The sequence below is a fragment of the Macaca nemestrina genome, chromosome 10, assembly GCF_043159975.1.
Source record: "Macaca nemestrina isolate mMacNem1 chromosome 10, mMacNem.hap1, whole genome shotgun sequence".
Taxonomy (NCBI): Eukaryota; Metazoa; Chordata; class Mammalia; order Primates; family Cercopithecidae; genus Macaca; species Macaca nemestrina.
In genome coordinates, this window is record NC_092134.1 from 91,219,978 (window position 1) to 91,238,768 (window position 18,791).

The 18,791-nt window shown below is 43.7% G+C and overlaps 1 protein-coding gene across 6 annotated transcripts in view; it reads left to right on the forward strand.

Moving 5' to 3' along the window:
• The window catches only part of LOC105470123 (prickle planar cell polarity protein 1), a 125,952-nt gene that overhangs the window by 91,908 nt on the left and 15,253 nt on the right, over positions 1-18,791 (forward strand). For 2 of the 6 annotated variants that reach the window (XM_071071849.1, XM_071071850.1), the window contains exon 1: positions 12,801-13,042. The exons of 2 other annotated variants lie outside the window; for them this stretch is intronic. Coding sequence is in view for 2 of the 4 variants with exons in the window: in XM_011721897.2 (XP_011720199.2) it covers positions 17,875-17,877 (3 nt within the window). In the remaining 2 variants the exon portion in view is untranslated. Of the gene's footprint in view, positions 1-12,800; positions 13,043-17,737; positions 17,878-18,791 lie in introns of those variants that run through there. 2 more of the 6 variants (XM_011721897.2, XM_011721898.2) reach the window with 2 other exon arrangements.

Here is an 18,791-nt window from a genome sequence, read left to right on the forward strand (position 1 = left end):
CTTGCGAACACAACATCCATTCTGCAGCTCGTGAATCATGGAGTAGTTTCATCTTTCAAGTCTTATTTTAAAAATACGTTTCTTAAGGCTATAACTGCCATAGATAATGATTCCTCTGGTGATCTGGGCAAAGTAAATTGAAAACTTTCTGCAAAAGGACTTACCATTCCAGATGCCATTAAGAACATTCATGATTCGCAGGAGGATGTGGAAATATCAACATTTTGAAGAAGTTTATTTCAACCTTCATGGAAGACTTTGAGCAGTTCAAGACTTCAGTGGGGCTGGGCACGGTGGCTCACGGCTGTAATTCCAGCACTTTCGGAGGCTGAGGCGGGTGAACTGCCTGAGCTCAGGAGTTCGTGACCAATCTGGGCAACATGGTGAAACCCCGTCTCTACTAAAATACAAAAAAAAATTAGCTGGGCCTGGTGGCACGTGCCTGTAGTCTAGCTACTCAGGAGGCTAAGGCAGGAGAATCACTTGAACCTGGGAGGTGGAGGTTGCAGTGAGCCAAGATTACACCACTGCACCCAGCCTGGTGACAGAGCAAGACTCTAAAAAACCAAAAAATCTTCAGTGCAGGATGTAACTGCAGAAATATCAAGAGAACTGGAATTAGAAGTAGAAGCCAGGTAAGGTGACTTTACACCTGTAATTTCAGCTGCTTGTGAGGCTGAGGTGAGAGGCTTAGGCCAGGAGTTTGAGACCAGCCTGGGCAACATAGTGAGGTGACATCTCTCTCTCTCGCTCGCTCTCTTTTTTTCTTTCTTTTTTTTTTTTTTTTTTTTTTTGAGACAAGGTCTGGCTTTATCACCCAAGCTGAAGTATGTAGTGGCTTAATCTCAGTGACCTCTGTCTCCCAGGCTCAAGTGATCCTCCTGTCTCAGCCTCCCAAGTAGCTGGGACTGTAGATGCGCACAACCACTCCTGGCTAATTTTTGTTTTGTTTGTTTTCTTTTTTTGTTTTGTTTTGTTTTTTGTAGAGATGGGGTTTCACTGTGTTGCCCAGGCTGGTCTCGAACTCCTGAACTCAAGTAATCTACCCACCTTAACTTCCCAAAGTGCTGGGATTACAGATATGAGTGACCACGCCAAGGCCCCATCTCTTAAAAAATATTTTTAAATTAGCCAGGCATGGAGCACATGCCTATAGTCCTAGCTACTCGGGAGGCTGATGCAGGAAGATTGCTTGAGCTCACGAGTTCAAGGTTGCCCTGAGTTATGGTGGCACTACTGCACTCTAGCCATGGTGAGAGCAAAATCCTATCTTATAAATAAATAAATAAATAAATAAATAAATAAATAAATAAAGTAAACCTGAAGATGTGACTGAATTGCTGCAATCTCACAATCACATTTTATCAGATGAGCAATTGCTTTTTTTTTTTTTTTTTTAGAGACACAGTCTCACTCTGTCGCCCAGGCTGGAGTGCAGTGGCATGATCTCTCCTCACTGCAACATATGCCTCCCAGGTTCAAGAGATTCTCCTGCCTCAGCCTCCCAAGTAGCTGGGACTACAGGTGGGCGCTACCATGCCTGGCTAATTTTTGTATTTTTAGTAGAGACAGGGTTTCACCATGTTGGCCAGGCTAGTCTCAAACTCCTGACTTCAAGTGATCCACCCATCTTGGCCTCCCAAAGTGCTGGGATTACAGGTGTCAGTCACTGCACCGGGCCTGAGGAATTGCTTCTTAAAAATGAGCAAAGAAGGCGGTTTCTTGATGGAATCTACTCCTGGTGAAGATGCTGTGAACATTGTTGAAATGACAACAGAGGATTTAGAATATTACATAAAGTTAGTTGATAAAGCAGCAACAGAGTTTGAGAGGATTGACTCCAATTTTGAAAGAAATTCTACTGTGGGTAAAATGCTACCAAACAGCATCACATGCTACAGAGAAATCTTTTGTGAAAGGAAGAGTCAATTGATGCAGCAAACTTCATTGTTTCCTTATTATAAGAAATTGTTGTAGGGACATGGACGCAGCTGGAAACCATCATTCTCAGCAAACTATCTCAAGAACAGAAAACCGAACACCGCATGTTCTCACTCATAGGTGGGAATTGAACAATGAGAACACTTGGACACAGGAAGGGGAACATCACACACCAGGGCCTGTTGTGGGGTGGGGGGAGTGCAGAAGAATAGCATTAGGAGATATACCTAATGTAAATGACGAGTTAATGGGTGCAGTACACCAACATGGCACATGTATACATATGTAACAAACCTGCACGTTGTGCACATGTACCCTAGAACATAAAGTATAATTTTAAAAAATTTAAAAAAAGAAATTGTCACAGTCATCCCAACCTTTACCAACTACCATCCTGATCACTCAACAGCCACCAACATTGAGATAAAACCCTCCACCAGCAAAAAGATTACTGAAGGCTCAGATGATCGTTAGCATTTTTTAGCAATAAGGTATTTTTAATTAAGGTAGGTACTTTTTTTTAGACATTGTGCTATTGCACACTCGGTAGACTATAGTGTAGTGTAAACATAACTTTTATATGCATTGGAAAATTAAAATACTTACTTTATTGCAGTGGCCTGGAAGTGAACTCACAATATCTCTGAAGTATGCCTGTACAGAGTCAATAGATAATTTATTCCTCTCCCCTCCCCTCCCCTCCCCTCCCCTCCTCTCCTCTCCTTTCTGACACAGTCTTGCTCTGTTGCCCAGGCTGGAGTACAGTGGTGCAATCAGAGCTCACAGCAGCCTCTAACTCCTGGGCTCACATGATTCTCCCACCTCAGCCTCCTGGGTAGCTGGGACTATAGGTGCATGCCACAGTGCCTAGTGGGAAAAAATTTAAAAGATAGCAAGATCTAACATATAACTGAATGAAGATAGGCAAGAAGGAGAGTATCCTGAGTAAAGGAGGCACCTGTGATGACTGGGTTTCTAGGTTACTCAGAGTATTAGTGGTCTCATAAACACACTGGGAATAGAAGAGGAAGGAGGATATTTGTTTGGAGGGAGGTGGATCATGTGATTTAGAAATTCAGGCTTTCTAAAGAGATTTCAAGTGAGCCAATTAGTTTGAATTTCTATCAGATCTTTTTTTTCTGGTTACCCATTGTCATATCAGATCTTATAAGCCAAAAAGAGCAAATGACCTAAACAATAAATTTGATTTTTTTATTTTGAATTTTTATGGGTACATAGAAGGAGTATATATTTATGGGGTGCATGAGATATTTTGATACAGGTTTGCAATGCATAGTAATCATATCATGAAGAGTGGGGTGTCCATCACCTCAAGCATTTATCCTTTGTGTTACAAAAAATTCAGTTACACTCTTTTAGTTATTTTTAAATGTACAAGTATTATTGACTATAGTTACCCTGTTGTGCTATCAAATAGTAGGTCTCATTCATTCTTCCTAACTATTGAGAGTTCTTTAAATATTCAAACTGGAACATTGAAACTCTAATGAGTTGACCCATTTTTTAAAATCCAAATAAAATTTAAAAAAAAAACAGAATAAATGGACTGATAATTAAGACTTAGTATGCGCAAGATTCTGAGTCAAGTTCTGTGGAGGATAAAATATGAACAAGACAGTCATTTACCACTCCACAAATATCTATTGAGAATCCCCTGGATGCCAGGCAAAGTATCTGCTGTATCTAATGTACCAGGCCAGAGTATCTCGGCACTTTGGATATATCATTAAACAAAACAGACAAGATTCTCTTCCCTAGTCCCTCTATAATCCAGTGCAAACTCAAAGTTGAAGAGAGTAAAGCTCTCCAAACATAAAGGAGAAAATAAATATTAAAAGTAACTTGGACCAAAAGACAGTTACTTACTAGAGCTATGTGTGATTCAAGATCAGCAGAACAATTTGAATTCCAAATCTTGGCCCTGGTGCAGTCTAATTAAAGCTTGTAAACCAGTCTTCACTACAAAATCACCTCCTTTTAATTCGTACAGTTGCAGAAAGGGTCTTGGGATCTCAGATAAGATAAAGAAATGTTATGGAAAGCTTTGCTGGCTGTTTTCTTCTTCCAGGAGGCTTCTGGCTGCTCAAAATAATTCTTTACTGACACCTCTCCAAGAACACCTTGGTTAGTTATAGCACATGGTAACAGTGTTAAAAGCTGGCATACCCAGATTTTCCCTTGTGGAGAACCAACCATCCTAGTTGGTGGAGAGTTTAAATATCAAAAGAAAATACCCGGTGAGCAAAATAGTTTTGAGCACGTAGTTCATGAAACAAAGCAGCAAATATTCTATAGTTTTAAAATTTAGCTGACTGTAGTGGATCACGCCTGTAATCACAGCTACTTGAGAGGCTGAGATGCGAGGATCACTTGAGCCTGGGAGGCAGAGTCTTCTGTGAGCTATGATTGTACCACTGCACTCCAGCCTAGGTGACAGAGCAAGACCCTGTCTCTAAATAATTTTTTTTTTTTTAATTTAAGATGGAACAGGCAGGGTGCAGTGGCTCATGCCTGTAATCCCAGCATTTTGGGAGGCAGAGGCAGGCAGATCATGAGGTCAGGAGTTTGAGACCAGCCTGACCAACATGGTAAAACACCGTCTCTACTAAAAAATACAAAAAATTAGCCAGGCGTGGTGGTGGGCACCTGTAATCCCAGCTGCTCAAGAGGCTGAGGCAGGAGAATCGCTTGAACCTTGGGAAGGGGAGGTTGCAGTGAGCCAAGATCATGCCATTGCACTCCAGCCTGGGTAATAAGATTGAAACTCCGGCTCAAAAAAAAAAAAAAGATGGAGCAGTATCTATTATTTCAAAGTTGTGTATAAAACCCTAACTACTAGATTGCACACCCCCATTTAACATACTGCTTTCCAATGGCATTTTGATCTCTGCAGTGGGTGTTAGTTGGGTAGTTCTTCCACATGGATTACATTTCAACCTAAAAATCATGTGCCTACTTCTTTTATAATGATAGGCCCCTGAGCTCTTTTTATTTTTTTATTTTTTAATTTTTTGAGACAGAGTTTCTCTCTTGTCACCCAGACTGGAGTGCAATGTTGTGATCTTGGCTTACTGCAACCTCCGCCTCCCAGGTTCAAGCAACTCTCCTGACTCAGCCTCCTGAGCAGCTGGGATTACAGGCACCCGCCACCATGCCCAGCTAGTTTTTGTATTTTTAGTAGAAATGGGGTTTCACCATGTTGGCCAGGCTGGTCTTGAACTCCTGACCTCAGGTGATCCGCCCACCTCAGCCTCTCAAAGTGCTGGGATTACAGGCGTGAGCTCCCGCGCCCAGCCACTGAGCTTTTCAATATTACATGTGAATAGTGTAATATTTTAAAATACTCTATTTTAAAGGTGAATATCAACAGGAAGATAAAGTTTGAGCTTAGAAGCCCGGCACAATGGCTCATGCCTATAATCCCAGCACTTTGGGAGGCTGAGGCGGGCAGATCACCTGAGGTCAGGAGTTTGAGACCAAAATAGCCTGGCCAACATGGTGAAACCCTGTCTTTCCCAAAAATTAGCCAGACATGGTGGTGCATACCTGTAATCCCAGCTACTTAGGAGGCTGAGACAAGAGAATTGCCTGAACCTGCAGGTGGAGGTTGTAGTGAGGCGCGATCACACCATTGCACTCCAGCCTAAGTGACAGAGTAAGACTATGTCTTAAAAAAATAAAAATAAAAAAATAAGTTTGAGCTTAGAAATATGAGTCTTTCAGGTTACTGTGTCTTCCATGGGCAGCGAAAAAAATGGCAATTCCAAGTGAGAGCTTACATTGGGGCTAAACTGTTGGTTGTCTTTCAAGTAAACCATGGAAATACTGACTCATTTACGAATGTCTGGGTCGCTCCGGCTACCCCTTCCACTGCCCCTACGCATGCTGTACACACCGAGCAGCCACAAGTCCAGTTTATCCACCCTGAGAAATCACGCCCTCCGACACACTATCTTCTCTCCCCTTGACCAGTGGGGCAGCTTCAAGACTCTTCCCATCTGGTTTCTCTGCAGTTTTCTCCACCCTTCCTCTAATTAGGGCATAAATACAATCATGTCACTCTTCTCTGCTTAAGCTTCTGTGGCTCCCCACTACTCCTAGAATAACTTGGCATCCTTCTGCTGGCTTACGCAGCCATTCACAGCCTGGGCCTGCTGCCTTTGGGCAGTCTCCAGCCTCTCCCTCCTGTGTTCCAGCTCTTTTGGTCCTCAAATTTTGACCGGCTCAGCCTGTACTAGGCCCCCTTCCCTATCCCAAACCCATTCCGTTCACCACTCTGATCAACTACTTTTAGTCCTTAAAAATGCAGCTCAAATGTCACCCCAACTTCATGGTTCCTGAATCTTCACTTCTTACCAGAATCAATGTATCAATACTTCCTCTTATTCCTATGTTAGAATTTAACCACACCTCAAATATTCCTATAATCACCATGTATCATGGTTTGTTCTGTAGGTCAGAAAATTAGACCAGTCATTTATTTTCCTCACTTTTTTGTGTATTTTTCTCTCTTCTTTTTGGAATAAATCAAGATATAGAATATGGATTTAGAATGCAAAGTCTCTAGGTCAAGGGAAAGGTCTAGGTCGAACAGTGGTGCCCTTCAACAAGTAATACCCTGCATCTCAACCAGAGTCTACCAGTGAATCCATAGATGGATGCATGAGGGATCAGATAGCCCCTGCCCTACTATGTCTGGCTCTGTGGAAATGTGGGACTGGTGACACCCTCCTTCTCACAGTATCATAAGTAAATGCAGCAGAGAGTCCACTCTTGAAGCTTGTGACTGGAAGGAAGAAAGCATAGAGAGGAAGTATGCATTCATGTATCTTCTCATACCAACTAATACTTAAATTTGGATTTTTTTTTTTTTTTTTTTTTTTTGAGAGAAGTCTCACTCTTAAACCCTAGGTTTGAGTGCAATGGCTCGATCTCGGCTCACTGCAACCTCTGCCTCCCGGGTTCAAACCATTCTCCTGCCTCTGCCTCCCAAGTAGCTGGGATTAAGTCACCTGCCACCATGCCCAGCTAATTTTTATATATTTTAGTACAAATGGGGTTTCACCATGTTGGCCAGGCTGGTTTTGAACTCCTGACCTCAAGTGATCTGCCCACCTCGGCCTCCGAAAGTGCTGGGATTACAGGTGTGAGTCACTGCACCCAGCCTTAAATTCGGAATGTTAGTTTCTGCTTTCAAACTTTTCTTCCATATATTAATATTGTAGTATATTTTCTTTATTGTTTCTTCAACAATTTACAAAATTTTACATGAACATTATAAAATGAGGCTGGGCGTGGTGGCTCATGCCTATAATCTTAGTACTTTGGGAGGCTGAGGCAGGTGGATTGCTTGAGCTCAGGAGTTCGAGACCAACCTGGGCAACATGATGAAACCCCATCTCTACAAAAAAAAAAATGCAAAACTTAGCTTGGGGTGGTGGTGTGCACCTATAATCCCAGCTACCAAGGAGGTTGAGGTTGCAGTGGGCCGAGATCGTGCCCTTGCACTCTAGCATGGGTGACAGAGCCAGACCCTGTCTCAAATAAATAAATATTTATAGGGTCTGGTGATAGCTCCAGACCCTATCTCAAATAGACAGATACAGCCAGGCACAGTGGCTCACGCCTGTAATCCCAACACTTTGGGAGGCCGAGGCAGGCAGATCACCTGAGGTCAGGAGTTCGAGACCAGCCTGAACAACGTGGAGAAACCCCATCTCTACTAAAAATACAAAATTAGCCGGGTGTGGTTGCGCACGCCTGTAATCCTAGCTACTCAGGAGGCTGAGGCAGGAGAATCACTTGACCCTGGGAGGCGGAGGTTGTGGTGTGCCAAGATTGTGCCATTGCACTCCAGCCTGGGCAACAAGAGAGAAAGTCTTGTCAAAAAAAAAAAAAAGATAAGTTGATAGAGAAAAGGTTTATATATAATGTGAAAATATAAAAATTCATTTATTTTATCAATATAATTTTTAAATGATAATTTCCTATAACCTGCCCTCCCCTGGAAACCATACTACTGGTGTGATATTTATAGTATCTAAATAATTTTGTAATGTATATGTCAGCTTACCAAATATTACTTACAACAATATGATCACACTGTATACTGGGGTTTGCAATTTAATAAATGTTAGATATGTTGCCATGGTACGGCACTCTCAATATTTATTGGAAGATTTTGTCTCAGTTTCTTAACTTTTTGATAGTTTTTCAGTAGTGAAATTTAAGAGTGTATCAAACCACAGACAGACAGGAGAGGAGTTGAGAGGGTTGCAGAGCCTAAGGTCAGAACCTGAAGTTACTTATTCAGTTAAGCTGAATGCCAGTTTAATTATCTGTTCATGAAAAGTAACAAACATTTCCTGGGGTAGGGGAAGGAGTATTTCAGAATAGTTAGTAAGGGGTAGGGTGGGCAAAGATGGCAGTATGTCTTCAGTAGTAGATAACAACCCTGAACAAGGTCAATGAATGGACCTGGTCCTATATACTCCCTCACAACTTGGGCTGTGGACTCCAGACAGCACAGCTGTAAACACCTATCTGGTATTAGTGTCATAACCAGCTATTGAGTCTTTAGAGACCCACAAAATACTAGAACTGGTGGAGCTTCTGGGAGCATCTAGTTAGAGAGGGAGGTGCCCTGGGGGCTGCCTTGGAAGAACAGGGGTGAGGAGAGTTGTAGGAGGGTGTCAGGAGGAAGCCAGTCCAGAACTTCAATAAAGCAGTGACACTTCCATCTGTTTCTCTATCGAGATGTTCATTTCATTTTATTTATTTATTTTTTGGAGACAGGGTATCACTCTGTCACCCTAGGCTGGAGTACAGTGGCATGATCTCACTGCAACCTCTGCCTCCTGGGTTCAAGCAATTCTTATGCCTCAGCCTCCCAAGTAGCTGGGACTACAGGCACCCGCCACCATGCCCAGCTAAGTTTTGTATAGTAGAGATGGGGCTTCATCATGCTGGCCAGGCTGGTCTTGCAGTCCTGACCTCAAGTGATCTACCGGCCTTGGCCTCCCAAAGTGCTGGGATTATAGGTGTGGGCCACTACACCTGGCTGATTTTTTATTTTAGTTGGAAAATGGATTGTGTTCTGTCCTCAAAAGTTCTAAACATTGACCTAATCCAAACTCCAGCATTTTTAGAGATGAAAAAAACAATACCTTAGAGAAGTGATTCCTCCCATTGTCACAGATTTAGTAATTGACAGATAATAGACATTTAAGTCTCCTAACTTCAAACCCAGTGCATCAGGGTACTGTGAAGGGGGAGTTTACCTCCCTCACAAAGGAGGGTCAGGGAGGGGATGGGTACCTCGGATTATTGGAGTAGTAAACCTAAAGAGGGATTGGGTGTAGAAAACGTTAAAGAACCAGTGCTCTCTAATCACATTGCTTTAAATATAATCAAAGGGGAAAGAGTAATTGGAGACCTTGGGAAACTGCAACCTATTATAAAACTTTATAATGCCTGTTAGCCCTAAGAAGAGCTTGGCATCTGCCTTGGGGCCCTTCCCTAGGGATGCTACAGACCCAGGTAATGGTAAGTAGAATTTGCAAATGTTCAGTGACCCACTAGGGTTTAATGACCAATCCGGGATACAACAGAAATGTTTAAAATTGACAAAGTAACACATTTGGCATAAACTTTCAGTGGCAACAAATTTGGAAAGAAACAAAGAATCGTTACAGTGATTCCTTTGGATATCAGTTTCTTCATCTGGGTAAGATGGAGGATCCCAAGGGTTTTGTGAACTCTACATTCATATGAGTGATTTTGTGATTCTTTTAGGTGCCTATCTACATAGTCAGAACAACCAAACTGATGTTCTGGAATATGCTCGCATTGAAAACTAGAACTGTCACCCTATTTAATACTACATCTGCCAACTGCCCCTCAAATTTAGGTCAGATGTCATTTGTGATTATCAGAGCTTTTGATCTCTCTTTTCTATTAAGAAACCTGAAAGACATCTAATCATTTAAATACATTCTTCCTAGATTGCTGGCACTTACAGTAGTTACAAATCCTTTCAAATGTCTGAGACCAAGAGCAACTAACTCTTACCCTTAAAACTAAAAAGGAGGTCTGTTTACAAGGGAAAAAATGAAGGCAAGGAGCAGACAAGACCTCAAGGTCACTATATACACAACACGGAAGAACCAAGGATTAGCACCAAAGTTGACTTATACTGTGTCTTTTATCTCTTTCTACCAGACCCAACGCAGCTGGCTGACATTTGACAAACAAAATGCTGCCTCTTTCTCTGCCCTTGGCATATTTCTGATTTTCTATTATCTTCTCCTCCATTAGGACATTGTAGTTCAGCTTGACTTTAGATTAGAAACAGAGTTACTTGTACAGGTATAGTATACTTTTGAGGGCCTGAGAAGAATATGTCTAAGTATCATTCATCCACTTAACTTATGTTTATGAAATTTGTCTGCTATGTGCCAGGCATCATTCTAGGTGCTGAGAATACAGTAGCGAGTCCCCAAAGTCCCCAACTTCTAGGAAAGGAGAAAGACAACGAACAATAAACAGACATGTAAATACCTGGCAATGCTAAGTGCTCTGCAGACAAATATTGCAAAGGGAGGGAGGGTGATATTTTAGTTAGGGAGTTGAAGGCCTCTCTGTAGAGATGACCTTAGAGCAAAGACCAGGATGGAGCGAGGGAACCAAGCCCTGTGAATTTTTGGGCTTCCTTTCTCAACTGGCCCCTAAAGTGTGATCTGCAAGCATGAATATTCCACCTGGCTGAAACAAAAGGATGCTGGTTGGGGGCCTTGCTCTCCATTCTGCATAAGTTCACCCTTGACAAAAACAACCTCTTTCAGACCAGACTGAAGTCTGTTTCATTCAGATTGAACTCTTCGTAGAAAGCTTGCAACTGTCTGCACACTGCTTCATCACTAGAAAACACTTACAGTGGGTAACTGTGACAGTACCTGTTGAAAACATAACAAAACGTATTTACAAGTAACTGCCCCAGAGGAAGCACGTTTACAACGGCTGACATTTGATAGTGATAAGTGCCGCTGTAGTTTGTAGTTGGAAGTGTTTTGTGGCCTAATGGGTAACTGTCCTTTAAAAGCTATTCCAAAAAGGGTCTGCCTGGCTTAATGCATTCACCTGCTGATACTCCCTTTATCATAATGACATGATATTTCAGGGTTTCATTTAAATCAGTAATTGATTGCACATTTCTCCTATAGGTAAGTAGTTGAAATCTTCCCTGAGGAAGCCCAAACAGAGTGAAGCAGGGAAAAGGAAATCTGACCTAGGTATTCATGGTTAATTTTACAGATCCACAGAGGAAAATGGTAACCTTTGAAGTCTTCCCACAAATCCCTAAACCCTAAGGCCAGAAGAGTTCTATATCAGAACGTTTTGGGAATCGTCTTCAAAACCGGAATCCATTTGGCCAATAAAGAGTCTTATTTGAATTACAGATTGTGTTGTCTGAATCAGTGTTTCCAAACTAGTCTACCAGCAGAGCCAAAACTTTTCTGTTTCTGCCCCTTTAAAAGAGTAACAAAAAAAAAAAAAAAAAAAAAAAAAAAAAAAAAAAAAAAAAACACAGAAGTCTTAGCTGCCTTACTTTGTAGCTGAGATAACAGAATTTGGTCACAGAGTGATTTATTTGACTGATCTATTTATGGCAACTTGTTTATGTATTTTTAAATCACGGTTACAATGAGCTATTGTTCACTTGTATGCTGTAGAACCATATAGGTTGCAAATCACTCCCAAGGAATCCTGATGGCACAGGATTATTTTTTAGCTTAAAAAAAAAAGATACCAAAGGAACTGGTGACCACTTTAAATTGCTTTTATTTACTGACATTTTACAAATTGATGAAGCTCTTAAATATTGCATTTTCCCCTTCATTCTCTTGGTATTTCTCTCACCTTGTGATAAGGAGGCTATGGTAGAAACTAAAATTTGTAGTTCAGAAGAGATTAGACCTCTACTGATGATTACTAATCTATCATTTTTTTTTTTCTGGGCTTGCTTTGAGGGTATGTTTTGCTTCTCTTGATCCTTTCTGTAGACAACTGAAGCCCAGCTCCACTTTCTCTCAGTGTACCTACAAATAGCTCAGAAACAAGATTAGCTTCAGTATGGGACACTTCCTTGTGTTTGAATAATGATATTCACTTAACCTATTTGTAAAAACTCTCAATAGTGTACTTGAGTTAGTACTTCGCGTGACCTTGGCTCCTATTCTTTGCTGTTATTTACTGATAAAAATAAATCTCCTGCGCTATGCGGTAGGAATCACTACGAAATTCAGGGAAAGTCCTAAGAGGATTCATATGCTAATGAGCCCTTCCAAGTGAGAACTTGCTTAAATGTGCCATTTGCTGACATCATTGTTATGGGCAGAGTGGAGATGATTTCTTTAAGAGGTGGCCTTTCATATTCTCCCAGCGTTTCGTGGCCCGCGCGTGCACCTGCGGGAGGGGGAAGTTTACATAAGCGTCCTAAGGTATTTGCATCTTAGCGGCTTCACTCACTGGGCTCCGGAGAATGGAGCGGGCGGGCGGCGGTAGGTGCTCGAGCGGCGAGGCTGGCCAAGTGGGTGGGTAACTTTTCGAGGAATTGTGCGCGCAGGACCTCGTGGAGACCTGCCAGGGGCACGGTCAGCAGTGACAGTTCCTGGAAAGCGGGCGGCGGCGGGAGCAGGCTAGGCAGGCGCCGCCCGCGGGCGGGAGCGGGGAGCCGGGCCGGGCTGGGATCGCCAGTCGGGAGGCGGGAGGAGGGCGGGATCGGCAGGAAACGAAATGGTTACTTTTTTTTTTTTTTTTTTCCCCCTACTGCGGGGTCTGATTACTTTTGAAGATCGCCGGCCCCAGGCGGGCTCCCGGCGCTGAGCGGAGACGAGTTTTTCTCCCCGCAGAGAAGGATCCTGGAAGGACGCAGAGCTAGGGCTTGGGGGATGCAGTGGCCTGGACGAGGCGACTCCAACCCGGGGGATCAGAGTCCGTCACGCCGGCAGGGACCGAAGGTCTCTGCGGAGCTGGAGGACGTTTTGTGGGATGCCTCACGGCTGCTGAGGGGCTGCCGCGGGTGAGGATCCCCGCGCTGCGCCGCCAGGGAGCTCGGCGGGGACCAGCCGGGGGGAAAGTGCGTCACGGTGGGGCGGGGGCGACCGCTCGCCCACCAGGTGGGGCCAGCGCCGGGACGCGACCCGGGGGCACGGCCCGCTGCGAAGTAGTGGGGAACCGGTGCTCGCTGCCCCGCCCTGCTGGGGTCTCCTCCGGAAATGGATGGGCGCGGGTGAGCCGTAAGACACCCAGCCGCCTTTTCCTTTGGGAGCCCTCCGCGCCCGCTCCGGGCCGCCAGCCGCCGCCAGCCTCCGCCAGACGCAGAGCGGATGGGCGGCTAGTGCGCGCCGAGGGCTCTGGGGCCGGCGCCGCGAGGGGCTGCAGGCCGCGCTCGGCCGCTGTCCAGGCCGCAGGTGGGAGTCGCTGTCTGGGTCCCAGGGCTGGATGGCAGCCGGCGGCGGGGGCTGAACGCGGGAGGGCTGCAGGGTGCGCGCCGGCTAGGGGCTTCTCGTCGGAAGCTGAGGGACAGAAGTGGGGACCCGTGGCTGCTCGGCCCCACCGTCCAGCCGCAGGCAAGTGCCGCTCGGTGGAGGTGACGCGGCGCCAAGAGCGGCGCGAGGCTTTCTGCTGGAGGAGGGTGACGGGGAGTTCGAAGGCGACTGTTCTGTGCTGGGGGACAAGGGGGAATATGCTCTCTCGGGGCTTCGCGTCGGCGCCGAGGATGGGTTCCCTCGCAGCCTCTGGGTCTTGAGGTCGGCCTCTGGCTCCTTGGGCCGGGGACGCAGAGAGGGACTGGGGCCCGTCGACCCACGGCCCAGGGCGCCCCCTCGCGGCCCAAGCAGCCGCCACCGCGCGGAGCGCAGGGTTTGCGGGACCCAGGGGGCGCCGACGCCCGCTCTGAGGCGTCTCTGCTGCTGCGGCGGCGGGGATGGGGACGACCCAGGGGACCCCCTGCACCATCACTGGCAGCCCCATCAAGAATTGGCCGGCTGAGTTTTCCCGAAGTAGGGTGACATCCTTTCCTTCCCGCTTCCTCCAGCCCCGTTTTTAAAAGCTTGGCCGGTCCCGTTAGTCTATGTCCTTATAAGCCAGGCTATGTGTGGAATTTGTTTTTACAACTCGAGTCTTGTGATTTCTCAAACACTTTCTTGAAGTGTTTTCTCTGGAAACTTGTTTCAAATGAGTGCTGTAAGTTTCACAAAGAGGAGTGTTGTTCAGGAGCCAACAGGTGACGGGGCGAAACCTGAGTCTGTGTGTACATTGGAGTCAAGTCGGGCTGCTGTTTCCTCGGGCCACTGTTGAAAATAGAAATCCAAAAAATCAATAGAAGACTAAGGGGAACACGATTTTGAGAAAATACCTGCATCCCCCATTATGGAAAATAATGGGCTCATTAGAGCAGCGCCTTGTGTAGTGCCCCTCGTTCCACGGCGTGCATTTTGGATTTTGTCTTTACGTACCCGTGTGTGGATAACCTGACTCTAGAAGCGCCGGCTGGCGAAGGACCAGGCTTTGTCGTCATGTTTCCTCCTTTTGTTTCTTACTGTCATGGAATGTATTTGTGCATGAAATTAGAATGCTTTGAAAGAGTTCCACATTTCCTCTTGGAAAAATGGATAATTTCTTGACCATTGGGTGGTGCGTGACAGCCCACTCAGCTGTTGGGAAATGTACAAACTGGATGGAGGTTCACGTGGAAAATACGGAAAATACCAAAGGGCATATGGCCTAATGCCACTAATTGTATGGAGAACTTTTAGTAAAGGAATGTTTCATAAACAATATCTTCTGATAACTTCATTATGTTTTTACTTTTCAAATAAGTGAAATTGAATTGGGCTTTGTTGGCAGTGACTTTGTCTTTAGTAGACGGTAAGCACTGAATGTTCTTTGAGTGTGTGAAACCTTTAAAGAAATGACAGTTTAGTGTCTCTTTTACTATAACATTCACATCTCGATTGAAGTTAAGGACATCATAAACAAGGAAATGTGTATATCCAAAACGGTGGTATATTTTGTATTTTGAAAAGAATGGATGTGTGATATGTTTCTGTACTGCTAAATTAGTCTGTAGTTAAATTTAATTCACCTGCGTATGTAGCCGGGGAGAATTGGAGTAGCTTTTGAATGGAGAACCCGTGATATGCATCTTCCATGCACTAAGGCCTTGTTAACAAGCAGTTTAACAAAGAAGCTGTTAAACAGTTTGTAGCCCACGGATGGCACTTAGCAGTGGGGGACACCTAGGGAATGTTGGCCTAACTGACTTCACAAATCAATATCTGTTCTGGCTTTTGGTGATCAAAGGATTTCTAACTTCCCTGGGCATGTTCACACAAGAAATACCTTTTCATAGGGATCTTACAATGCCATGGTAGTCTTCATATAGGAACTACAGTGGGATTGCACTGGAGAAAAAATTGTAATTAGGGATATGACCTTAGACTTCATTTTCAGTGGCAGGCCCTGACAATTACTGTTTTCTATTTGCATGATTTTGATTTGGTGACTTGGTTCAAGAAAATTATGAATAATAGGAATCATACCAGACTTGATATACAGTTACAGCCTCAATATGTATCTGATTAAACTCATTCTCCTCAAATCCCTCAAATCCTCATTCCCCTTCTGAGTTGCCCTGAGGTACTTATGTATTGGTATGTCAATCACCTAATACTCAAAACTGTCTTTGGCCCAATTTCTTCCTTTCCTATTAGTTCCTTTTACTTTTCCTCCCAAGTCACCATGTGTAGGCTTGTTTAGGGACAGTGTACTAATTGGCCCCTCTTGGGTTCTTTATCTTTTTCCTGACCATCACTACCATATTAATATTTAAGACCCAGAAGTATCTTGTGGCAGTCTCCATTCATGTCTTTTGCAGTTTCCCGTTGCCTGTAGTGATAAACCCACAGTTTTCTGCCTGAAATGTATAATTCTTGAAAATAGGATTCAGACACCATTGCCATCTGTTGTTGCTTCTTTGGAAGAATCTATCTTCTGGCAAAACTGTCCACTCTTCACTGCCTCTGGACCTTCATATACTGTGCTGACTTATTAAGCTCTTTATAGAAACATAGTAATGGCTCGTTTATGTATATGTCAAGGTCAATCAAGATAATAATCCTTAGCTATCCTGGAAGCAGCGTACAGACCAGTAGAAAATGAAATGATCCCCAAGTGGCCAAAATAGCATAACAAAATAATAAACTTTCTCTTTGGTTTGAATAACACCTTCTCACACTGTATGCTATCTTATTTCACCAGTGGTTACTGTGCTTATAGGAGAAGTGCTTAAGCCCTCGTCCATGCCGTAATTACTACATATACTTTTTTTTTTTTTTTTGAGGCAGGGTCTTGCTGTATTGCCCAGGCTGGTCTCAGATTCCTGGTCTCAAGCAGTCCTCCCACTTCAGTCCCCAGGTAGCTGAGAGTATAGGCACATGCCCAGCTTCTATGTACTTTTAGACAAACTTTTTCAAAGAATAGTTGCCTAATACTGGAAGCAACACATTTTAAAAGGTTTGGAGGCTGTTGGTTGTGGGCAAAAGGGAAAGGCAGGGAGAGACAAGTAGCAGGGATGAAAACATGAGGGCAGGGAGAAAAACCTCCAAAAAGTTTGCTAGTTGTCATACATTTATGGGTCAGGGGCCATTCTGTTTCTTGAATCCTGAAGCCAGTGTTTTCTACTGTGCCCAAAATGAAAACAAATGGTTAATTTTTATATGTGCCACCATGGAAGAAAGCAAGGAGATGAATAATGGAATTTTCTTTTTCTTTCTTTTTTTTTTTTTAGGTGGAGTTTTGCTCTTGTTGCCCAGGCTGTAGTGCAGTGGCGCGATCTTGGTTCACTGCAACCTCTGCCTCCCGGGTTCAAGCAATTCTCCTGCCTTAGCCTCCCAAATAGTGGGATTACAGGCATGCATCACCATGCCCAGCTAATTTTGTATTTTTAGTAGAGATGGGGTTTCACCATGTTGATCAGGTTGGTCTCGAACTCCTGACCTCAAGGCCACCTCGGCCTCCTATAGTGCTGGGATTACAGGCGTGAGCCACTGCACCTGGCCATTACATTTCTTTTTAAGATCTGGCTTTTAATGGAATAAATGTCAGTTGGCTTCTTTTGACATTCCCCAAACGATTCAATAACAACTGTAAATATAAGGATGAATTAATGAATGCAGTGAATGAATCTAGAAAGTAAATTTCACAAAGGAACCCCTCATTATATCACTATGTTATATGAATGAGGCCATACTCGAATTTGGGGAACAAGCTTTACCTAAGGCAACTAGAAAAACTGCCATGCTCCATAGACCACTACACATGCTGTGTGCGAATGTGTGCACGCACACATGCTACGTGTATGTGTTGGCGGTTTTATGCGGGGACTGGTTAGAAGCTGCTTCCAAAGCAGCTGGAAATGTTGGCCAATAACTTGGCAAATATGTCTGCTGTTCAGAAGGCTAAAGCCCTCCCAAGCTCAAAAAGAAGATGAAACTCAGGTTTTGTTATTAACATATTGTTTCAATTCCATTTGTCACTGGTTAGCTTCAAGAAAGTCTGTTTGGTCCCAGTGGAAGCAGCAATGCCAATTGGTACGTTGCAATAGGAGCTTTAATTCTTTATGGTCATGAAATTCTTTTCTGTTTTCTGTCTTTTCTCTTTTTAAAAAATCAGGTCTCAAGATGTTTGTTGACTTGTCAAAGCTTTGAAGACATCAGGACCAAGTTTACTGAATGCTGAGAGCGTCAGATTCCATTTCCTAAGTCTAGCCCTTATCCTTTGGGTCAGATATTCTCTTGACAATGATGATTGAGAAGTCGTACATCTGCTAGCTGCTTGACTTTGTTACTAATGGTGAGAAATAGCTATTTAATTATTTTGAAGGAAGAGGCAAGAGAAAGGACAAAGGAGGGAAATGGACTGTTCCATTTTCTATTGCATGGAATAGCCTCATGATAATCCTTGCCTTTCTAAAAAAAAAGTATCCCAGCTCTCTCTATGTGACCTTGGGCTTCTTTCTCACCTCCCTTGTGACCATACCCTTCTTTTCTGTTTGACATTTGTTTCTCTACTGGACTCTGATAGTAGGCTTTTAGTCTTCAAAATAGTGTCTGCAAAGAACTCATGAACCTGCTAGATAATTAAGTTTTAACAGCTGTTCCTTGTGCTTGACCACGCCCTCCCATTGCCATCTTTGATGGTGGTGGTAGCTGTTAAAAGGTTCTGTGCCCTCCACATACCTCCTTAATGGTCAGACTGTTTGGAACCTGAACAAACCCATCTCTGAAAACTGTTTTGCTTTTTTTTCTCCTGCATTATGAGGTTTACTTACATTCAAAATTATAGAGAGACACTGGAGAAATAGGATGCCTACTGATTTATTTCCAAACTTCGCACAGGATTGGTTAATGCATAGTTGACATTCATTTATGATTAGGGTCACTACAACATTTTAAGACCAAGACAATAAGCCTGCCTTAGAATAGTCAAGAATACTGATGTTTTGAGCTGTGGCTTGGTAAAAGAATGTAAAAAATACACTCTCAAATGGATCCCACAGAAGTGTGTATACATGTGAGAAAGAGAGAGGAAGAGGGAGGGAGGAGGATGATGTAAAAGCAAATGGAGCAAAATGTAAACCATTGGTGGGTCTGGGTAAGGGATCTATCAGAGTTCTTTTACTGTTGCAACTTTTTGGAAGTTTAAAATAATGCCCAAATAAAATTTTACCAAAAAAAAAAAAAGTATAGGGCAGGGCCACTGTTAGT